Here is a 25,261-nt window from a genome sequence, read left to right on the forward strand (position 1 = left end):
CCTTCTTATCCCAAATGCCACCCAGGCAGGGTTTCAGCATCAGTCTCAGCAGAGAAGGCCTGGAGATAAATTTCATCTCAGCCGTACAGATGGTGCCTCTGCAGTAAATGCACACTGTGGGGCTGTTACATCAGCAAAGCTACAATGTCTGTGCCTTTTGTGTATGTTCTCTGAGAAGAAATGCAAAGCTTTGGTAGCCATAGCTGCTAGTTCAGAGAATTTTGAGGCACCTGTAAAGGTGCTGTTGTGATCTGGTCTAAATGCCTAAGTAAATGTGACATTACACAAGTAACTCCTGCACCAAGGCCTTATAAGTAACTTCAGAAACGTTTCTACAGATTTTATTTCTTTAGTTGAAGTGATAAAGGAATCTATGTTGTTCCTTACTCATTTGCGACCGAGTGTCCTTATTTTATTTCCATCTTAAATGATCTATTTTAAGTCCTGCTCTTTTCTAGTATGTTAAAGAAGCCTTGACATAAATGAATTGTACTGCAACCATCTGAGCAAGGTTACAACCAGCTGGAGCATAGAAGCAATGAACTCTATTTCCATGACAGCAAACATGCCAGGGTGCTGAGATGCCACCCTCCTGTACCTCCTGGGGTTTGCAAAAAGCCAGTCTGCGTCTCTCAACTCCATGTTCCCCGGAACTTGTAGGTCTGGAAGTGGTTATTCAGTCTGGCTGAGGGCAGACACTGCTGCTTCCACACCTCCATTCCCTGGACACAACCAATAAGCTCTTTTAAGACTATGTGTACTGGAGAGCCTAGTGCAGGTACCAGAATGGTTCTGCAGGAAATCATCTTAGATAGGGAGACTAATCACTATTGTGCACAGTTTTCTTTTTCTTGGTTCTCCCAGGTTTTCAATTAGCCTCTTGATTGTGCAGTTAGAATGAAACCATTCTCAGATCTGCTTAACTTCAGGTTTTGAAACCTTTCAGAAAAAAAATTCAGAGCCAGATTTAGGAGATTAAGGCATAGAAAATGGGATTGAGACAGATTCTCAACACCTAGATCCAACTGAAAGATCTTCTGAGCTCATCTAACTTGTTAAGCATATTGTTGTTTTCACAGCTGTAGTTTCCCATCCTCCTGTGGTTCTGCTGCTGTCTAGGCTCAAAACAGCTCCTATTCTGACCAAGATGAAGAGGCTCATAATTTAACAGGCTCTTGGGCTTGCTTGATACCTTCAAGTGAGCCAACCCTTACTCTCAGACCTCTGAAGGGCCGATCTGGCAGCTCAAAGCACACCTACATTGTTCATAAACACTAGTGGGTATCGCACAAGACACAGTGACCACATCAATTTATTAAAATGCATTCAGAAGAGGTGGTGGTTGGGTTCTCAACCTCCCTCAACTTTCTGTATCCTGGCTGGGGCCCAGGCTGTGGGAGATCTGCATTCTCTCTCTCTTGGCTGAGAACTGACAGTTCCAACAGATGGATATAATCACCTACAGCCCCAGGCTGGGAGTGTTGTTCTTCCCCTACCTTCTTCCTTTGACTTGGACTCAATAAATTCCTTTTAGAGAATTCAGTATTTGTAATTCATGTATTCAGTAAGGAAAAGCCAAGAAGGCAGAAGGAAGCCTGACTGTGGCTCAGGGTTGCAGCCAAATAAGTAATCCAGCCCCACCTTTTTTATTCACTTGGATTCTTTACATTAGCACATTCTTATGGTTAGTTAAGAGAGTTACCCACAGACAACTCCTAGTGTTGTAAATCACCTCTAAGATACGTAATTCTGCATGTTGAATGAGCATCTTTGGTCCTAAGTGGTCCTTTAAATTTACTGCAGACCCTCAGGACATGAACAGCTCAGTCAACACAAGGAGGTTTAAGTATCTTTTATCAGAGAGATTGGGCATGGGAGAAACCCTTATTAGTTTTATTCAGTGTTACTGTAGAATATTTCTATAAAAGCTACGCACTAACACAGAAATAGATTCCAGATTTCATTACCTGTGCAAAATACAACTTTAACTTCTTCCCTCTGAACTGTGTTTCATGCAGCTCTATTCTGGCACGAGCAGCTGATTTGGGACTGCTAAAATTTATCCGCACACGCCTGAAGCTTTTGAACAGCTGGAATGTCACACAGTCATCATAGGCACGGAACAAACCTTCAAATTTCTCCTGCAAAAGAAAAAGAAATAATGTTGAAGATTAACTTCGTGCTCTGTCACATCAGTCTGTGTCAAAGAACAACCAGAAACTTGACAACTGTTTAACCAGGAGGTTTCAACCTGTGGCCTTTGGGGACAGGTGTCCATAGACAAATAAAGGCTCTGTGAAAAGAAATTAAGGAAAGCAGTGGTCTGGTAGTGCTGAACTCTGCAAAAGGTTTAGGGGAAGAAGTCTTCAAATTGAGAACCCAGCAGCTGTTGAACTTCTCATAAAAGTTGAGCAAACCTATGACAGTGACATACGAAATGAAGCTGAAAGGGCACATGACTGAAAACACCAGACAACTGTGGGCTCATCTGCACAGAAGCAGCCATTGTGCTGAATTACACTGGAGTCAGCAGACAAAGGCTGGAACCAAGGGCTACCTCCACAACAGCACTGCAGGGTCATTTAGTATTGCATGATACGTTTTTCTGGATGTTTTGTCATTTGAATATTTAGAAGATACACACTTTTTCTTTTGAGGGCTCGTGAGGCATCTGGAGACAAATTGGATAACTGAAAACAGTGATCTGTCCCAAAGACAAATTTCAGGCTTCAAAATGTTTAGCTGTAGAAACACGCTCAAAAGCTCATGACAAAAACAGGGATAATTTAACATTGTAAAAGAATAGTCTGAAGTTTACCACTCCATGGACCTGGAGATGAACAGAAATTCAAGGCACCTTGGCAGCCTTGGAGGCTCAGACCCTGTGATTTCTCTGCAAGCTGTGAGCACACAGAGGACTAGTTCCACACCATCAAATAAACCCAAAGTCCTTAAATCAATTCTGACACTTACACAGGATTTTCATTCACACAAACACAGGTTGATAAAATGCTGAGGCTGAAAGTGGACAGTTATTATTTAGTCCAGCCTTTGTGTTTACTCAGATTTCAGATTTCACTCACTACCATCCAGTGAGTCACACATCAGATCTGAGCATTTTAACTACTGCAATCAAGACTTGAAGTTTTATAAGATGAAGAATCAGCCAGACCAAAGCCCCTGCTTTTAGGAGTGCTTTATTCTGAAAAAAACACCGGTGAGATGATTTGCCACACCATTTCATATACACTGAGGGCTATTATGTCAGGGGTTTGTATAATTACAAGAACCTAATGTGTAATGGCAATAACCTGATGTGGCTGCCCCATCCCTGGAAATGTTCAAGGCCAGGTTGGATGGCGCTTTGAGCAACCTGGTCTAATGGAAGGTGTCCCTGCCCATGGGGGGGAACTGGAATGAGATGATCTTTAAGGTTCTTTCCAACTCAAAACATTCCAGGATTCTGTTTCGTTTGCTATCTCTGCAAGTCCTCACATTTTTACATGTTTTAAAATACTACTTCTTTTCTTCTCATCCAGGAAAACAATTTCTTTTCCCTTAGAGTGGATAACTGGTAGAGACTACAGAAGATAAAAAAGAAAATGCAACTGATGTAATCTCATCAATACTTCAGTTCTCATCCTTTGAGCTTACAAGCAAAACAAAGAATTCAGAACTTCTAAGAAAAATGCATCCTGAAGCACAGTGCAGCTGCAGCAGGGAGCACTAACAGCACCGTGAGAGTAACTACTGCCAGAGTGAGACATTTGTTAAGGAGTTAATAGGGAAACAGCCCAGTTCCACGGCCAGGGCTGTGACACACCACGGCACATGTTCCCCATCTCCTTTCATTCACTGCCAACTCTGTGGTCTTCCTCCCCATAACTGATATTCCATCGCTGGCACCCTCTCAAAGGAACCTCCCTATGGTCTATTAAGCTTTCATGATTTTCATTTCATTCTGCCTGACCTCACTCACCTCTTCCTCTCACCACAGGAGATACTTTGGAGGAATGAAAAAGGAAAAAGAAAGAAAAAAGAGGCAAGAGCTCTGTGGTTTGGCAGAGGGCAACTAAAGGCATGCAGCAATCCCCAAAACAGTGTGAATTGCATAGGTTTGTACAAGCAGGTCTAGTCTTACCACCCAATGTCGAGATTGTCAACATTTCACACCTCAATTATGCTTTTTATATCTGCTTTGCTTATATTTTTGAAAAATTCCATTTTCCTGAGCAGAAGCCTACATCCAGTGGCATTTGTATAAAGGTCAGCCAAAAGCAGCAGTCATTTCAGTCCTGTCCTGACTGGAATTTTGATGCCACAACCTTCACAATGACCAGGGGAAAAGGGCTGGGGGAAGGGAAAGAAAGGAACAGGGGCCCAGTGTCTGTGTAAAGTAGGACTCACACAGCATTTAGAAACATAGTCCAAATAAAAAACAAAGTGACTAATTAAAAATTATGTCTTCCCATTATCATTATCACCTATTTCAGACCTCTTCAGTACATTTTTAAAAAGCATCTTGAAGTAAACAAACTTAAACACATATTAGTGGGGGACCTGGCAGTGCTGGGTTAACAGTTAATCCTAAAAGTATTCAACCTAAACTATTATATGTTCCTGTGAGAGATATCAAGGTATTTATATATACATACATACATACACACACACACACACACATATATATAAAAGATGATCAAGGTATTATAACAGAAGTCTCATAAGGCAAAAATTAGCAGCAAGGTGAACATTTCCTTGTGTAGCTTTCAATTTCTCTACGAGTCAGCAATTAAATCATTCATCATTCACCAAGTGTGGAAGGAACCACACATGGACTTACCTGGACACTGAGAAGTATCTATTCCAACTGCCTATTTATTAATAAAGAGACGCTCCCTGTATGGATGCAGCAGTCAGGGCTGTGTGCTTGCCCTCCCTGTAACACAACCCAGAGCCCAGATCTTGGTGAGGGACATTACACAAAATTAGGGAGGACACAATTTCAAACATGGATCCAAGAACAGTGGGCACATTCCTGGACTACACTGAGACTCACTCTTGTTAGGCACTGAAAGGAAGAGATAGACTACTGTAAAAGCAGCTGATTAAGTCCTGGAAGCCATTGCCACACTGGGAGAACTTTGAAGCACTACGGACTTTATTCTGCTTGCTTTTCAATTTGATACTGGCACAGCTTTAGAGAGCCAGCCTTGATTAACGCTCGTGAAAATGCCGTGGGGAGGAGAGAAATCAAGCCCTCTATTTGATATTAATACAGGGCAGTCTATCCACAGTGGGGACACTTCCACTGCACTGACTGAAACTGCAACTCCCATTAAAAAGATTCATACATCTGGATTTTTCTACATTTTCAGCTGATAATATTAATGACCTCAGCAGAGGTCATTAATCATCAAGTGAAGTTAATGGCCCTCAGCTGCATCTCGAGCCATCCCCACTCCTCCCAGCTTGATATTAATTCCCAGGAAATGCCTTATGCCTTAATTGCTATTGCCTGTGACTTCTAATATCTGCTGAATGCACTTATCTGGATAAAAGTCTTTCAGAGTCATTCCAATCTATAAGAAAATTTATCATATACATTTTAAAGACCTAAGCAAATTCCTTCCCTTTCAAGTTTTGTGGATAAATTATTCAAGACTTGTAATCCTCTCAGTTCAGGACTTTTAAAGTGCTTTTAGGATTCGATACTTTTAAAATGCTTTTAGAAAGTAAGTCTTTGGACTTTCAGAGCACTTTGAAAACTTGTGAAAAAAGAAACATCCGAAGTTAAGCAGCAGTGTTGCTATTCCTAAAAAGTCAAAATTACTCATTTATTTCTGGGATTTTGAAGTGTCTTCATCCATCCCAAGTATGTCTCAATAAGGCCCAATTAATGTTCTGGAAAATGTGAGCAGCCTTCATTTCACCAAGTTCTCATTTCTCCCTCGTGGGCCCTGTGCCCTCTCTTCATCTTGTTATTGTTTTGCCCAACACTGGGCACCTTTCCCCAGTTCTTTCCTGTCACTTTCTGTCAGCTCCCATCACTCAGTGCCTCTAGCAGTTCCCAAAGTTCTTTTTTTGTTTGTTTTCTAAATTAATGAAATTAGCACAAAGTAGGACCATACTAATTAAAGCTGCTGATTACTCCAGCATGATGGTTATCATTTAGGATACAGCCAATGCTGAGAACAGACACCATGCAAGGAAGAAATGAGTGCTGGAGTGACAGACAGGACCTAAAAGCCTCTGAGGACAAGGGTAAACCCATGTCCTTGCGGACTAAAAACTATTTCTAGCACTAAATGGGAGCTCACCTGGGACCAAGGCCCTGTAAATCACATGGTAACAGTGATCAGTGAAATGCAGCCATAGGGAGGTAAACGAGATGCTGGGTATATTTGGAAAAGCATTTCCAGTAAAGCAAAGAGAGTATTAACACCATTATATGGAGCCTATTGCACCGCATTAAAAATGCAGGGTTTGTTGCCTAAGCAGATTAATGGGAATAGATCCAGATAAAGGTTCCAGGGAGGTACTGGAATGAGTCCAGAGAAGGGAACAGAGCTGGGAAAGGGTCTGGAGCACAAGTCTGATGAGGAGCAGCTGAGGGAGCTGGGGGTGCTCAGCCTGGAGAAAAGGAGGCTCAGGGGGAACCTTTGGCTCTGCACAACCCCCTGACAGGAGGGTGCAGCCAGGTGGGGGTCAGGCTCTGCTTCCGGGAACAAGCGACAGGACAAGAGGACATGGCCTCAAGCTGAGCCAGGGGAGCTTTGGCTTGGACATTACGAACAATTTCTTCACTGAAATGGTTGTCAGGCATTGGAACAGACTGCCCAGGGAATTGGTAGAATCACCATCCCTGAAGTGCTCAAAAGGCAGGTGGATGTGGCACTTGGGGACATGGATTAGTGGTCAACACAGCAGTGCTGGGTTTATGGTTGAATTTGATGATCTTAAAGGTCTTTTCCATCTTTAACCATTCCATAATTCTATGAATTAACAACTTACTAAATAAGAAATGAAAATGCTTGCCTTATTTAGCAAAACAAAGCAAAGAGAGGAGATGGGACAGTCATCGGTAATTTACCAGTACTGTTCAGAGCAAGGACAAATCACACTGTATGGAGTAAATCTAGAAGACTACGTTGGCATAAAACAAGTGTCAACAGTTGGCATAAATAGGTTGAGTCTAGAAGTTAAAGAAGGTTTCAAACATCAGAGTAATGGTCCAGAAACAACCTTCCAATTACAGCAGCAGCAGCAAATTATTTTTTTAAGACTGAATTTGGTTAGTTCATGTGAGGGACTATGACAAAGTATCGACACAATGAGCATTGTAAAACATGACAGCCATAATTAGCAAGTGAATTGGGTTCTGACACAGCAAGTTCCTGTGATTTATTTCCAAACATTTCTTTCATGAATAGCTCCACTGGCATTGTGTTCATTCAGGACAAAAGCCAAGGCCTAATTCAAATCAATGGAAACCTTTCCGCAGACATCAGCAAACTTTGGATTAGAGCCCCAGAACTCAGAACCCAAATTACATTTTATTATTCAGTGTGTTTACACTCATTATCACCCTTGCTACACATTTGATTTAGGAGATGGCTGTGATTTAAAACTTTAGCCTAATGCTTTTCCTAGAATTTTGTAAGCAAATAAAGAAAGCATTTTTCCTATTTTAATTTTTCCTGTTCATTCATGTAAAAGATACTCCAAGGAACTAATCACAATAGGAAAAGGATATAATTCACAATTATGAAATTAGTTTTTCCTGAAATTAGTTCTGTACTGGATATAAATATCCCTGTAAGACATAAACTCCTATCTCAGAGTTGAATGTATTCTGTTTCCAGACAGCCATACAACACTACAAAGCTCTCATGAGGCACAAGAAGAAAGACAGAATCTGGTAGAACATGTGGATGCTGTGCACTGAAGAGTCTTGTAACAAAAACAATCTAAGAACTTGTTTACAGCAAAGAGGATGGGCACACCAGTTACTTCTAGGGGGATAAAAACAGTTACTGAAGTGACACACATTTAACAAAACTAATACAACAGAAGCCTAAAAATTATAATCTGCAGTGATTTCAGGATTGGGATATGTCAATGCCACATGAAGACTATTGTAATGTAATTACAATAGCCTGGTTATTGTGTATGGCTCTTCTCATCCTCCATTAAGGAAGATGGAGGCAAGATGGAAGAGCAACAAAAGACTGCAAGGATGATCAGAGAAGTTGTGAATCTGTCACAGGAGGTAAACATAGATTATATCCATCCCTGGAAGTGTTCAAGGCCAGGCTGGACAGGGACCTGACCAACCTGGTCTAGGTGAAGGTGTCCCTGCCCATGGCAGGGGGTGGAACAAGATGGTTCCTTCAAGGTCAAACTGTTCTGGGATTCTGCCTTGGGAAACAGAACCTAAAGTATGAGGTGTTTCCTGCTGTGTCTGAGTATAAGGATATCAATAAATAATGTGAAGGGAAACAGATTAGCAGAATTAAAATAACCAACAGTGCTGATATTAAACAAAGGCTTCCTGTTAAAAGATTTAGACTTAAATTGAGAAGCTTATTTAGCACTAGACCTGTAACATATCAAAATGGCATTGGCCCAGAAATAGAAAAAAGCCTAATTACTTTTATGAAAAGGGTAAGAAGGAAAGATTAGAGAAGAGCACTATACATTTCTGTGGTTCTTAAAGACAAAAGGAGAGGAAAAAAGGGATCTTGATTTGTCTAATGAAAACTTAAAAGAACTGGGTTCACCCGAAGTGCTTTTAACAATTATTTAATGAGCCACACAAAACAAGCAAGCAGCTTGATACAACTGATGTGTGAAAATTCCTTAAAAGCAAGAACTCCCACAAGTAGCCAGTGTAAGCAACAGCCCCTCAATGATCAAATTCCCTGCTTCTAAAAAAGATGAAACTCATTGGGAAATTCTGGAAGTGCATATGAAAAACCACTACTGACTCTCAGTTAAAATTCCAGGACTGCTGTATATAGAGGAAATATTTTAAACCAATGATGATAAATAGAGAGTTCCTATGGACTTGTCTTACTGCCTTTAAGTAATGGCAGGAGAATAAAATACAAATTTACCATTCAGAGATCCCCTTAAGGCACAGGTCTCCAGGCTGTAGCTTTTTATTTCACCTTTCACCGTCGGTAGCTGTAGGTAAGAGTGTGGGTTCTCCCTATTCCCTCCTTACAAGTGGGGCAGGGTATTATTTGAATAAAATATTCACATGGAATACTGCTGTCTGAATGTTGGTTTGCACAAAGTTTCTTTGGTTACCAAAGGGAATCCCTCATACAATCTCACAGCTGGAAACAGCAGCAGAAAAATGCCTGTCATTCCCCAGAGTACATTTTGAAAGGACATTTCTACATGTAAGACATTTTTAAAGGGGAGAAAACCAGGGAACACTAGCTATTTTGTCAGGTAACCAGAATTACAAAGTACTCTGTAATGACCTCCTGGTTACTGCATTGTCTAAAAGTGTGTTCCTCACCTTGGAACTCAGTGTAAAGCCCTGCTCATCTCTTCCTGAAGTTAGATTAGGGCATTGACATAGGGCTGGAAAGAGCTTGGATTTATTTACATTAAACGTGCCAGTAATTAGCATCTTCCAAAACTGAACAATTCTCTTAGTACATGAACAAATCAACTCAGCTTGCTATCCCAGTTCATTCAGTTTGTTGTTCTGTGCTTGGCTTTCTCTTGTTTTCAAAGGGTGAAGGTCAGGTAAATTGTGAACCAAAGACAAAATAAAACAGTAAAGCCAAAAAAAAAATTCAGGCTGGACTTCAAGATGGGGGGTGTTACAAAACGCATTAAATCTTGCTCTCTCCAGTAAAATGAAGATTGATTTGCCTGCACTACTGCAATCCTGATAAAGGGGAGCCTAATACCTTTAAGCTTTACTATGTAAAGAATGCAGTTTGTATTCCAGAAGTGATGTATTCCAGAAGTGATGCTAAATGGCCTTGTTGCTCTGCAATTTGCAGTGAGCCAACCCTAAACAGGAGCACACCAGCCACAAAACACAGCCCTGGTCCATGGCTCACACATCCTGCTGTGTTATCGTGACACACTGGGGCTGTTCGGAGGCATCTGTGTAGAACTTTTAGATCCTGAAGGATGCGTTGAGGGTTCTGCCCTCAACGTTGTGCCAAAATCATTCTGACAGCAGAAATATTTGATGTAATGCTTACTGCTTATAGATCCAGTGTCTTGTTCCAGAGAGGGACTTTGAGCAAGTGTAACAGATGTTACACAGTGTTGTAAAGACATTTGTAACTTGTCATCTCTCAAAGAGCCCTGACGGCAAAAGTAGGTCAGGAGCTGGAAGAAGTTTGCTGGTCCCACCTCACGCTGGGACTAAGGCCAGAAGAAGCATCCGTCCCTCAGCAGACCTCCTGCATTACATGCCCACCATGGCATGACACCACTGCAAACATCCTGGTGAACAGAACAACACAGATCTCCCTCTTCAAAAATCAGCTGAACCAAATAAATTTACCTTCGGCTTCCAACTCATCAGCACAACAAAAGTACAGAGATAATATCTGCCCCAAAGCTTAATGGAAATGCATTCACATTTCGGAAGAGGATGACAAATGTCAGAGCCACAGAATTTTGCTGCGTTGCCTTTTCTGTTTTTAACCAGCTCACATCCCTGTTTACCTCAATGTGACGCACATTCCTCCTGCTTAGCTCCACTGATCTGGAAACCAAAGGCTCCTTCAAGATGAAATAAATTGTTCCTGTGGCAATGCCAAGGGGGTGATTTAATATAGTTTGGAGAGTTCTCAATTCAATTTCACACCCAGCGATTGAGCTAAAAGTAAAATCCACACTTTACATTTCTTCTTTATAGGAGCACTGTTATTTTACTGTATCATCAGCCACAGCTTTTCTGAGCACGCCATATCTGAAGTACTCCAGTTCCAGATGCTGTATGAGCTCCCTGAAATGCTGGAAGTGCTCTTGCAAACCAGCTGAGAAAGTGCACATCCTATGACCAGATCCATTAGTTTCACCCCCAGTGCTGAGGAGTGTTCTGTAGAGACATCATTCTTTATTTCCTGAAAAGCTACTTTTGATTACTGTGCTGGCTACCATTATTGTGCAACATCACTTAATACTTGCCTTTTTTTTTTTTTTCTCTTTTGCATTGTATTTGGCAGTAGGGAAAAAAAAAAATCAAAACCTGAACAGATTTGTGGAGGATTTAATGCATTTGTTTTCCAAATAGCAGCCTTACATTTTGGCTTGAGAATGGTAAAAATAATGCTAAGAACAAAGATGTGAAGAAAATATTCAGACGGTCCTGAAAAAAACCACCTATTTTTGTTTGCTTTACGATTTCAAACAATAACTGAGTAGATAATGTATGTAGTGAACTCCAAGGGGCTCGTCTGTATTGGATTTTAAAATGTTCATAGTACAATACCAGCTATTGATTTTGTCTTGTTTCTGTTGTTAAGCCCAATAATTAATTGGTAGCAAAAGGAACAAATTACTGTGTATATGTTTCTAAAGTTCTTACTATCTTAATTTAGCACACAAAATAGGAAGAAAAACAACCTTAATTAGTTTTCACCAAAAGCTGCTACATTTATATTAATAAGGAGTGTTTCAGAAGCAGATCTCTGCAGCAAAACAGTTGGTGCTGAGGACTTTCTGAGCAGGTGCCACAGACTGAATGCCCATTAACAGTTGGAGCATATCAGGCACACTACTAGAGTGAATCTTCTATATTAATTTCACCTGAAAGGCATCCAGTTCATGAACTGCTCTGTGATATGAACAAAAAGCACAGTTAATGAAGAGCAACAGGAAAGCTGCCTCATGAGAATGCCCAGCTCAGACTCAAAATGCTAATGTAGACACAAGCCCGTATCTCTCAAAAACAGTTAGCTGGCATTCTAGGAGAAGAAAATGAAACAACCCCACAACCAAACTGAAGTGCTATGGACAACAATAAATAAGGGGTTGGTGGTCAAACCTGAGCAGAAAACTAGGACTGAAATTATTTATTATGAGAAGCTGTGTAAAAATTATTCATATTTATAGAACTATAGAATGGTTTGGGTTGGAAGGGACCTTAAAGATCTTCTCATTCCAAGCCCCTACCATGGGCAGGAACACCTTCCACTATCCCAGGTTGCTTCAAGCCCTGTCCCACCTGGCCTTGAACACTTCCAGGGATGGGGCAGCCACAGCATCTCTGGGCAACCTGCGCTGAGGCCTCACCACACTCACAGGGAGGAATTTCTTCCTATTAACTGTATAAACTTTGTTGCTGTAAGAAAAGCTACATAAATATCCATCTTACTATGACACTATTTTTCACTGATCTTTGGCAACTGCAATTTCATCTCTTCAAGCCTTCTGAGGCCACCCCACTGTCCTGTTCATGTGGTGACACTGAGGCCAGGAGAGACCCACAGTCACAGTGACAGCTCACGGGAAACCATGGGAGTACAACCAGAGTTTCCATAATTCATTCTGAATCACTTTACTTCTACACAACCCCCCTGCTGGAGTACAGAAACCTCAGCCTCTTAAAAATCTGTTACTGAGGCTGTGGAAATGTCAGGGGACACCTCTGTTGCTGTGACGCAGAATCAGGACGTCAGTGTGCAAAATGCTAAATGCAAGGATGAACTACAATAAAGGGAACACCAAGAGCTGAGAAACAGTGTCCTATTTATACTCTTGGAGATACAACGTTGTAAAACAACCATAAAATGCACACTACTCATTCCCTGACACTGTCAACCCAGTTAAACTAGAAAAATAAACAAGAACAAGCCATGGGACAGTTTAAACAAATAAAATGCTTGCATTGCCCATTCCTGATTTACTGTTTTGCCTACAGTGATCAACATTTATAGCATTTCAGCTGTTCTCATCAGTCATGGGGAATGCTTTCTCCCTCTCCTCTAACACTGCAAACTGCATGAACAGGACTAAAAATACAGTTTCAACTTGTCTGGATTTTGAAAGGACATTGACAGTTTTGAAAGTGACTGTGAAGCAAAAAAAAAACCAAGTAGGAGAGTCGAATAGAATCTAATATCATGCAGCTCTGTAAATGTTACTTAACTGATGAAAAAAGGTCCAAGGGAAACTCCTGACCCACCAGTGCACATCCTCTCACCATCATCCTCTCTCTACTACCTCTGCAGCCCACAGTCAGTGACCCCACAGTCACAACCAGCAGCACCGTGACCACGTCTAACGCTCTGCTTGTGCTGTTTGACTGTTCCTTGTTCTTCCCAGTCTGTCCCAACCATCTGTCATTCCCCGCCTTACACTTCATTTGCAAATTACTCAAGCAGGTCTGTTGTCTGTACATCTGAGCAGCTTCTAGGAGCTGCAGCCTCTGAGACTGGAGGCTCTTTGTACAATAAAGATAAACCAAGAATGGGAATACAGTGCCTCCAGTCGAGTGGCTGAGTGGAGTCTTTAGCAAACCTACATCAACTACGTGTAAACAGTGTTTCAGAATTAATGGCATAAACAACAGTTTCAGAGATAAACATGTAAGGAAGTGGTAAAAAAAAAACTATAGAAAAAGTCATTTCTGGGCTGGAAGAGAAGGTCCTGTTGACAAATGTGACAAATTCGGAGATATTGACATCGGATTGATATATATCACATATGTCCTTGGCTGGACCAAAAACAGTGAGTGCAGGAGGTGAGGGAAGGGATTCTGCCCCTCTACTGCATCCAGCATTGGGGACCCCACTGCAAAAAGGACATGGACCTGATGGAGCAGGTCCAGAGGAGGCCACATGCTCAGAAGAATGGAGCATATCTCCTTCTGTAGCTTGTCAGTGAAAATCCATGTTCATCATAAATTCTTTATGTATATTTTCTTTTTAACCTAATTTTCTCCTTGTAGTCCTTCCTTCACTAATTGTTTGTAAGAGAACATTTGCACTTGATGCATTTATTTGAACAGAATTTTTTCCTTTTTTTAAAATTATTATTATTACATAGGATATAGACTTTCCCCACAACAGGAATTGTGCTATCTAAAATGCAAAGAAACCAGTGTAAATATATATACATATATATGTATATATTTAGTTCAAAAAAGGGAATAACTACAGATAACAGTCTGTTCCTCCTAACTTCAAACAGCAGAATTTCCATAGACTAAAATGATTATGTTTATACACTGCATTGGAAGTTATAAAAGACTGAGAGTTTCTCATTCTCCCACATTCACTGATTTGGTGCCCTCAGAGGAGGCTCAAATGAGCTATAAACTGCTGGGTATAACTCCTCTTAATGCTGTTATCACTCTGAAAAGTTTAACTGTGAATTTGATTTTGGAGATCATGGCAGAAAATGGATGGAAAGCATGTGCATAAACAAAGACTATACACTCTTCCCTCCATGCTGCTTCTAGATTGTCACTGGAGCCCCCAGTTCAGCACTGACCAACAAAAAAACTGAAGGTGCTTTCCAGTCTGAGTAAACTTCAGCAAAAAAAAAGTGAGCTTGAAATATTTTTACACTTAGAGAGGCTGTTTTCTTTCCCATCAGAGGTCACAGACCTTAGAGGACGCTAGGATCTCAAGCTGCACAGATGGTGAAATACCAAAGGAACACCACACAATGGTTTACCTGCCTATTGAAAAAAGATTTCAACAGCATATTTTAATTTCCAATACACACCACAATGCTTAATTAGCCTCTAAAACTTTACAGTGTTACAGTACCTCATGATATCAAGAATTTAGAACACATCAGACAACTGGGCTTGTGCAGGCCAGGAAAGAGGATTTTTGTGGACTTAGTAAGCAGATTCCAGCACCCAAAAAGGCTGAGATGACAGATATAGGTTCTGTACTGGGTACAGAAGGGCAGAAAAAGAAGCAGAGGTTTCCATCTGACTCAACATCCACTAGTACTATCCACTTCCAGACAGGACACAGGGAATTTCAGTCTTACAGTGATATAATTGTTTTATTAGGCAGATGGAAGGAACCCCAGGGTGAAAAAGCAAATATTCCTGACCAAACTGCTCCCATGTCATTTTTCAACCAACTGGAAAATTTCCAGTTGGCACGAATTCTGTTTAGAAACAAGAATTGGAAAGTAGACTAATCCCATATTAGAGCTAAAAGTAGCACTGGTCTTCATCAAAATTGTTTTCATTTTCTGATGTGAAAAATATATCAGTAGCAGCATGACATTAAAAAGATACTGGACTGGGATCATGAAACTGAAGCTGCAGTTCTCAGATCCAGAGCAATTGGTGAGAAGGAATGAGCCCTGTGACTGGCAAGCAGAGTGGTAACAAATGGAGATCTTCTTCTTTTCATGAACAAGTTTTTTAAAAATAAATAGGACACATAAAAATAATTAGTATCCCATAGTTTCTTGCCCTGTGGCACTGATTCACACTGGCTCTGTGTCACATTTGCCTTGCAAATGCCCTTGTGCCAGTCTGGAATGTTGGAGACAGACGGGTAGAACCAGAGAACGTCCAGAGCTGGAAGGGACCCACAAGGATGATCAAAGCCCAACTCCTGGCCCTGCACAGGACACCCCAACAATCCTACCCTGTCCCTGAGAGCGTTGTCCAAACACTCCTTGAGCTCTGTCAGCCTTGGGGCTGTGACCATTCCCTGGGGAGCCCACTCAGTGCCCAATCACCCTCTGGGGTATCCAACCTAAACCTCCCATCACACAGGACAGACTCAAGGAGTCTGGCTTTGCGGTCAAGGTTTTTTTGGTGCAAATAGATTCTAAATGACAGGAGAAGTGGGATGCCAAATCTGGTGGAAGCAGTCACTCAAAATCAAGGGAAGCCACCTGCTCACTACGGAGGTTACATCTTCAGAAGTCAGAGGGTGTCCCAGACCACTCAGCCTGATGCATGGACTGCGCCTGCATCCAGCTGCACATCACTGCACTGTAGAAGCAGCATCAGTTGTAGCCCCAAGAACAGAATTTACACTTTTGAACTGAAATTGAAAACTGTGTACTTAATCAGGGTGGGATACTAGTATTTAATTAAAAAGGGCAAATTATCAACTAAAAGCGAATACCTTCGTGCTCAGCACAGTCCAGACTTTCTCTAAGGGATACTCAAACCAGAAACACAGTAGAACTGGATTTGCTACATTTGAACCTCAATTTAATGGAAAACATTAGTGGGGAATAAACCAATGAGGATACCTTCATGTAAGTAAGTGGTCTCAACTGAAAGAGGGCAGGTTTAGATTGGATATCAGGAAGAAATTCTTTGCTGTGAGGGTGGTAAGGGCCTGGAACAGCTTGCCCAGAGGAGCTGTGGCTGCCCCATCCCTGAGAGTGTTCAAGGCCAGGTTGGACAGGGCTTGGAGCAACCTGGGATAGTGGAAGGTGTCCCTGTCCATGGCAGGGGGTGGGACAAGATCATCTTTAAGGTCTCTTGCAACCCAAACCAGTCTGATTGTCTGATTTTATGATTCTAGAATAGAGTAGTTCAATAGGTACCAGTCTGCAGCATTATCATTCACACACCTCATTTTACACACAGGTGTACACTCCCATTATACCATCATTTTACCACACTTACATCAACTACTTATTCCCAAAGTAAATTCCCCTTATCCAAGACCTTTTCTTTATAGAATTGTTAATGTCCTTTGCTCTGCTTCTCTTTCACTATACAATACATAAGCTATAAAACTGTATAATAGTTAAAGCTTAAGCAGGAATTTATGCTGAGCCAATGACATGAAAAAATATTCTGTACTGTTTTCTAGGATGCAGCATGCATTGAGTAAACTCTTGTTTCGTGACTGCTACTGTATGCCAAGCTCCTTCCCCTATCCCAAAAATATCACCACTTTGGGAGTTAAGATTGTGGGCAGGTTGCTGACATCACTACAGTTTTTCAACAGTGTCAGTCTAATAATTTGCTACAAAAGCATGAAGCAAATAGCTAAACATCTTCCCTCTTTATTCACTTACTTAAAAAAAAAAACAGGCAAAAAGGCATCAGCTCCCAAACCTCTAAAAATTTAAGTACGCCAATAATTTACTTCTGTCTAACATAAGCAGCATACTCATTTCTGCTATGGCCCAGCATTTGGCTTTGCTCCCAGCTGTCTTGATTAATAAGAATTTTTTTTAGCTCAACAACTCTCAGATTCTGGTTCAAGGACTGGCAACCGCCTGCAGAAAGCTGGCTGGTCACACAGCCCTGCAGTTCCTCTCATGGAATCAGATGTTTCTAAAGATAAAAGTACTACTTTTCACACATCAGTGGTTTTCTTCTTAGGCTCTGTAAACAAGGTAGCAACATGAAATCTCCTTTCTAGACAAGAAAATGTGCATCTGAAAAGTCTAACCAGTCTCACCAGAGACAAACAGCACAGCTGCAACAGCAAACTTGGGCTGGAGCACTTCTCCTGTAAGGAAAGGCTGAGAGAGTTGGGGTTGTTCAGCTTGGAGAAGAGAAGGCTTTAGGAGTTCTGAGGTTTATGGCAACCTTTGGATCCTTAAAGAGGATTTATAAGAAAGATGGAGAGAGACTTTTATCAGGCCCTGTAGTGACAGACAAGAAGCAATGAGTTTAAACTAAAGAGGGCAGGTTTAGATTGGACCTAAGGTAGAAATTCTTCCTTGTGATAGTGGTGAGGCCCTGGCACAGGCTGCCCAGAGAAGCTGTGGCTGCACCATCCCTAGAAGTGCTCAAGGCCAGGCTGGACCAGGCTTGGAGCAACCTGGTCTGGTGGAAGGTGTCCCTGCCCACAGCAGGGGTGGAACCAGATGATATATGAATGTCCCTTCTAACACAAATCATTCAGTGAATCCACATTTGTTTTGCTTACAGAAGTGTGATACTGATGCTAATTATCCACTGCCATTCACTAAACTCAAGAGATTTGCATCACACAACTGTTTAGTCATCTGAATGCCTTTATATAGCTGTGACTTTGATTTATTTCTTTTTGCACTAAATTTCATCCTGTTGTTTAACTAAGGGTTGTTCAGAATTTTGACCCTGCCCTACCAGGACAGTGTCATTCACACATCTTTTGACATTTTCCCTTTTTGACTACTGTCATTATTCTCAACCTGCTTTCAGGAAGGAACATGTGAGCTTATCTGCTTAAATGCTTTCACCATTTGAGAATGAACTGGTTCTGGTTCAGACATTCTGTAAACAACTCTGCACCCACCTTATGGAAATTATATTTGGAGTGTAGATTACTTATGGAAATGACTTGAACAGTGTGAAAGCTTTAGTCAAAATATCTACACTCCACATCTCCCATATCTCACTTATCCCATTGCCCTGTCAAACAAGGACGGCACAGTGATTTGATATGATTTGCTCTACACAGCCCAGGCCTAATTATTTCCAAAGTACTTCTAAAGTTATTTCCAAAATTCAAGTCAGATAAAAATACCTGTAATTATGCAGGTCTTTTTCCCTCCTCCTTTTAAACATGAACGCTATTTTTTTTGCATCTCCCATCCTCAGCAGTCTCTTTGTAACCTATGAATTCTCAAAGATAATTTCAAATAGTAAAAAATCATTTCAGCTACACCCTAAAGCATTCTTAGGTAGATTTTTGCAGGTCCTGTACACTTAAATGTCTGGTTTACCCCTGCATTTTTAGCAGTTTTTCTCTGCTGTGGCCACTACTAGGGTTGTTTTTTCTATTAATTTAGGTAATTATCTGTGTTATTATGTAATACAAATGAAATTAGTCATACCATAACCCTCCCCACATTATGTATCTTGCTGTTAATGAATATGGACATTGTTTTCCTCTTAATTTTTATACATCACAAGACTTTCCTTGTTCTTATTTAAAACCTCTGCTAATTGAAACTTATTTTGTGATTTTGCACACTTGATTTTCACATTATATATAAATCCTTAAACTGCTGTAAAGCAAAAGGAGTATCTGATCTAGCCCTAACAGTCTCTTACCGTATGTCCCATCTGTTCTTTGCATCAGGATAGATAATCTCCATTATGCATTCAAAAGTACCTCCTTAGCTGCTAATTCTCATGTTCTTCTTGGTCTCTAAGATAATCTTCTTAGGATACACTATTTACCAGCTCCATAAGGTCACAGAAAATGACTTTTCAGAAAAATTATTTTCCTCTGACTTCAGACTTTATTTCAAAAGCTAAATTCAAAATAATTTTCACCAACAGTACTTGCCATTATTAATTTCTTCAACTGCTAAAATCAAAACTGAAAATCAAATAAAATTACCTACCTCCATTTGCTGAAAAAACTGCACCCAGAAGAGTCTCAAAATTTCATATGTCTTACTGTATCACCTACTGTTTGGATACTTCCAACAGTTTAAAAATTAGCGTTATTTATTTTTAGTATCATCTATCACACTAAACAAAAACAACAAGGGAAAACACAAAATTCCTTCTTGCATTCCAGAAGGATAAAGCAGAAAGACTGAAGAGACAGGAATAAAATATATAGTAAAAGACAATATATTGGAATTTTTTTGGTAAGGTTTCCAAAATATTCACTGTTCCAAGAATGCATATGTACCTTAGTCTTGCCATCTTCAATCATTTAATTTCTTGTGAGACATTTAACAGCAAAAAGTTTTGAGGAAGGATTTGAAAGGAGAGTGGCAACAGCCCAGAGTACCTGCTCACAAAGGGATTTTGTTACCTGGAGGTGGGATGGAAGCCTGGGGAAGATGCTTTCAGTAAAGCAGAAAGCTGTCAAGATTAATTTAACTAAGGTTTTCATGATACTTAACACCTGCTTGATGAAAGTTCTGTCACAAAATCCTCCTTTTTTTTGGACTATCAATGGGTTTTTCCAGCACCTTGTGTCATCTTCTGCCCTTAAATCATTTCACTACAGCACAAGAAGTCAAAGTCATCTGTTCTCACATTGGTCTCCCATTATTACTCATTTTCATGTGCTTTTCCTCCATCCTGACTGCCCTGCTGCTGTCACACCCTCAGACACAAGTCCTGCCCCACCTGCCTCCCTGCCCCAGTCTCCACAGGAGTTTTCCCCCTTCTTTCTCAACAGAGGCACTTCATCACAGTGACTTCCCTACTCCCAAACCCCATGATCCCCTTCCTCATTTCAGCCACATTTTGAATAACCAACTGATTTCCTCCTCCCTCAGCTCAGAACAGTTCCACCTATGATCTGCCCCTTAGAGATACTTCCTTCCTTTAAATAAATGTCCTTCTCTGAGGGAGAAAGGCCATTTCTGCTGGTGGGTTCTCTTTGGTTTTGTTTTTTATCAGCATTAGCAAATAAAATAATAATCCTCCAAACAAAACAAAATATGCACCACCCCACCCCCCAACACAACCAACAATATGTTTTATGGTTAAAACAAATTTCCTAGCATAGGTGTAATTATTCAGACAATTCGGAAGTTTTTATTCTTAGTGGTTTAGTTATCGGTTTTCTCTAAGAAACATGGAAAAGCAGCCAAGACTGAATGAACACTGTGGTCATGCAAGAGGATACACAACAAAGGATGATGAAACTTGAGGGTGGTTAAGTTTGAGTAAGATTTGTACAGCAAATAAAACAATCATCGTCTTATCTCCTCCATAAATGGAATTTCTTTTACTGAGAGGATTAGCGGGTTTTTTTACCATAATTTGTTCATCTGTCTCACACCAGCACATCTGACTTACATGAATAAAAGGACAAGTGAGATTTCAGCAAAGTGGCTTCTCTCTGGCTGTGCAGCAGAAGTCCTGCTGCGTGATTCAGCTCTCTGAATGCCTCCACCTTTTAATGGCAAACGTATCCCTCACTGCAACAGATGAAGCAGAGAGATTCTTCTGCAAGTGACAAATTGAGCTGCAGAAATTCCCCTGTACAAGCTGCCTGTTCCTACTGCTCTGAGCTCAACAGGTTCACTGGGTTTCTCAGCTCAGGGACTATTATTTCAACTGCTGGAACTACCTGGTGCTGCAAAACTGGAGGCTCTTCCATGCTCCTGATAAACATGAAGCCATCCTGCAAGATAAAGCCAGTCTTTCTGTCTGCCAGAATCTAATGCAGATTCTGAAAAGTAGCAAGTTTGGGCTAATTAAAAACAAAACAACAACCAACCAACCAACCACACACACACCCAACAAAAACAAACCACAAAAAACCCCATCAAAAACCAACCAAAATCAGCTACTAACTGAGCACAACTCCTTGGTCTCTGGAAAATGCCTAGAGCTCAACAACATTTGAGATTGAATATCTACAGAACATGATTATTAAGAACAAGAATCATTAATTACACCAGCTCTGCTGCATTCTAAATCCAGTTTCCTAATCAGAGAACTTACTTCCTCGCTCCATAGTTTTCTATAATGAGAACACTTGGAACTTTTTACCTATTAACACCACTTAGAGGTTTTCCAGCAACTCCAGGTGTAGAGAAGAGAAGGTGCCATGGAGATGCTGTGGCAGCATTCACCTCTACACAGACCCATCCATCTGATTTCCCACCCTGCCAGGACAGTGGGGCTGTTGACTCCATCACAGCTGCTACAACCAAAGGCCTCCCCTTGATTCAGCACCAACAGAAATTCTATGTGGGGACAGCTAAAGGCATCACAAGAACACTGACCATGTGAGATGGCAGTCTGTGCTTTCAGGAATGGACATAGACAAAGCAGAAATCAACCAGAATCCCAGATGGAAAACAGGCTGGAGCCTGTAACTTGATGGCTGCACATGCTTTTCAGAGGAATTGCCAATAAGGAAAAGAAAGGGGAGAAGTCTCCCCTGGGGGAAATTTTAATTCTGTTGGCATTTAGAAGTAGAAGGTGCTTATTGAAAATCATATGGATCGGGGAAACCTTCAGGAAAAGCTCCTGCCCACAATGGTGGCACCACTGTAAGTGTGAGGATGGAAAACACACAGTCTTCCAGCAACAGGCCACTGACTGAATGCTTTGCTTGGCCAGTTTCTGGGCCTTGGCAGGCCTGTGTGTTAGCCAAGTGTTTGACAAACTGTGGTACAATTTCCTCAAGAGTCTTTTTGCCAAGGAAGAATTCTTTGCTAAAGATCACACTGTCATGGTTGTTTGCACTCTAGCATACGATTAGGCAACATCTTCTAAAGCAAACAGGCTGTTTAGCACTTGAATGATCAAAACTGAGTAATTATTTCAGGCCTCTGATAGAATCACCCCTAAAAAATATTAAAGGAAGAACTGTCCAACCACAAAGCATGTATATTAGTCTATGAGCAAAAAAAAAAAAAAAAAAAAAAACCTAAAAATTACTAAAAAATTACTAAAGATACATACAAGGTTGGTGCAGACCTCTGCCTCAGAACCTGCAACATTACTCAGTATCAAAGCTTAGTCATGCTAGGCAGCAGCAACCAGCATCAGTAAAATTTGAGCAAAAGACTGCACATATACAGTACCTTCAGTACCTTCAGAGGAAAATGAGACTAGATCACTACAGACCTGAAAATTATGTGTCCTTGATAATTTTTTTTTTTTTTAGAAGAAGAGAAAGAACTTGGGTACTTTACCTCTCTAGATTCTTCTGAGAATTTGAACCAAAGTAATTATTTAATGAAAAATCAGTATCACAGTTGTATCCATATTACAAGTACCTCAATCTATAGCTGCACTGATTAATTCTTCAAATCTGCTGAAGAAAATCACCAACTCTTCAGTGCTCCTCACATAGGCTGGACCATTTGTCAGTAAAATTACAAGGTCCATCTCACCTTATTACCTGCCTCGGACTAATTCTGCACTTTCTACCAACACACGTTAGTTGTCATTTATTTTCATTTGACAAACTGCTCACTGTCTAGTTACCTTATGAAAGGGAAATATCTTCATGTGACTTCCAAAAGAAAGGAGAATCAGAGAGACTACAAAGCCCTCTGACTTGCTTTGCTGTTCACTGTTAGCACTAGAAGGGTGAAGAAGGAGAAGCAGAAGGTTTGCCATATTCAGAGGTGTGTAAGCACCTGCAGCTGCCACTGACCTCCAATGAAACAGCAGCATCCCCTTCTTGTGAGGCAAGGGAAAATAAGTGAAGATCAGCCTAAACAGCATATTATGACATTTAGAAATCTTACCCTTCTATCACCTCTTTGGAAATGTCCCTAAAGAGTCCAGGTGCCTTCACACAAGTGTGTTAGAAGGACAGAGGCAGAGCCCAAGCTGTGACTGGAACTGGGAGCACCTCAGTGCACAGCAGCACTGGTTGCATGAGCCCCAGTTTTGCTGTCAGAACCTCTCTGTGCTGACACTGAAGCCAAGAGCAGGGTCAGTGTACTGGAAACAGCACTACAGCCTTTGGGAAGCTTCTCTCCTTTACCTCCTCTAAATGAACACAGACAGTAAGCAGAGATTGAAAAACACGTATGTCTATTTCTCCAGCAGAACTCTTGGATCATGCAGATTTCACAACCTTATTTGCAATTATAAAGAACTACCAGCAGAAAATACCACCAGAAGTTATAGAGCAGGCCTTTCTAGCCATCAGGGTATTTTTGGCAGTCATGCTGTTGTTTGGTTTCCTCCTTATAGCCTGTCTGTGAAGTCTTATGACTGTGCAATAGACTCTTCCCACGGATCAAGCTCACATGGCTAAGAAGAAGGATGTAAAGACAGAGACTCAGAAACTCTCCCAGCAAGTCATGCTTCCTGCCACTGGACAGCTGGCACTGTCCAGAGGGGCAGCCACACTCCTCTCTTTTTTTCCAGTCTTCTTCACTTGACTCTGACCTTAGAGCACTTGAACTTTAAACCTCAGAACATCTTTGTGAATGAGCCACTTAGACAAGTGGAGAATTTAAGTGGAGAGCAAAAACCACAAGCATCTAGTGTGCTTTTGCCCTTTAGACCTCAGAAGTTAAGACTGCAAAACCTGTTAAAGGCAATAGCAGGACAGTGCTGGCCTCCAATCCATCCATCCCAAACAACTCCCATTAGCAGGGTGCTTACTGGAGCATCTGAACTGAGTAATGAGTTTACAGACTGACAGACATCCTGCTCCAATGGGGATTAATCCTCCAAAGCAACAGTCAAAACAGTGAAACTATTTCTACTAGTTCCCTTTGCTGCCTGGCTTATGTCCACCTTGGGTTTTTTCCCTGTGTTAAGATAATGGTCCAACCCACATCCCATTACTGTCTTCAGGATGTGATCCATCTGGATCATTACTATTTCTTCCCTCTCACAGTAGTGCCAAGTTGCCCCAATCCTACCTTGTTCCCAAGTGGAATGGTCTGCATGAACACAAATGAGGAGAGAATATCTAGAATTAATCATATAAAAACACATTACTTAGAGTAAGAAATACGAGTTTAAATTCTCTGCCACTGTTTTGGTGATGTCTGGAATCCCTCTATTAGAAATAAACAAGATATTCATTAACTAATTGCTTATGTAACAAAGATCATTACATGAAATTATCATCTAGAAGCACTGAAAGAATTTTAATTATCCAGGTGAGCTTCTAAGCAGAACTGCACTTTGTGATTTCTGTGGTTGCCTTCTCAACTCTTCTAGTTCCTGATCTACAGTCAGTAGCATGTTGATTAGCCTGACCCACTTTTTGGATTAGAAAAGCCAACTCAAAGCAGCAGCTGATCAGTAGTGAAGGGCTTGTTGGATGGGTTCATGGGTGGCAAACCCACGGTGTAAGTGCTGGGGGCCAGCTGCCATTGCCAAGGCACCCATACAAGCCTCTGTTCATTGAAAGGATGAGCAGCTCCAAATGAAGCAACTAAAAAGCTTTGCCTTCAGTACTAAATAATTGCTCCCCTGTTCCAGAGGCCAAATGGAAACAGAGTGTTTCCAAGCCTGACTGCCAGATGCTAAGAGCATAATGCCTACAGAATAAGGTCTCCTCCAGAGGTGGAAAAGCAGCAATAAGCTGGAGAGCTCCTTCTGCTCCAAGCCCTGTGCCCAAAGCCAGCTCTGTATCAGAATTCCCCAGCTCTTGACAAGTGGCAACTTCCAGGAGTCCTCATTGCCACCTGCTGTGGGAGCTGCTCCTCCAGAGCCCAAACACATCAAGCTCTTCCACTGCAGGCCTAGCAGGCTCCTCACACCCCCAGCCTGCAGCTGTGGCCAACACATGTGCTGCAAAGTGCACAGCGATCCCTCCGTGCTGCCAGCATCCTTCTCCCAAACCTCACGGGAGAACAATGGCTCAGTACAACCAGCATCCTTCTCCCAAACCTCACGGGAGAACAATGGCTCAGTACAATCAGCATCCTT

The 25,261-nt window shown here is 41.2% G+C and overlaps 1 protein-coding gene across 3 annotated transcripts in view; it reads right to left on the bottom strand.

The window, feature by feature from the left end:
• Positions 1 to 25,261, bottom strand: part of RCAN2 (regulator of calcineurin 2) — an 84,964-nt gene that overhangs the window by 14,820 nt on the left and 44,883 nt on the right. For all 3 annotated transcript variants that reach the window (XM_048297708.1, XM_048297710.1, XM_048297709.1), the window contains one exon: positions 1,968 to 2,141. In XM_048297708.1, coding sequence (XP_048153665.1) covers positions 1,968 to 2,141 — 174 coding nt within the window. The remainder of the gene's footprint in view (positions 1 to 1,967; positions 2,142 to 25,261) is intronic.

Source organism: Corvus hawaiiensis, chromosome 3, assembly GCF_020740725.1.
Source record: "Corvus hawaiiensis isolate bCorHaw1 chromosome 3, bCorHaw1.pri.cur, whole genome shotgun sequence".
Taxonomy (NCBI): domain Eukaryota; kingdom Metazoa; phylum Chordata; class Aves; order Passeriformes; family Corvidae; genus Corvus; species Corvus hawaiiensis.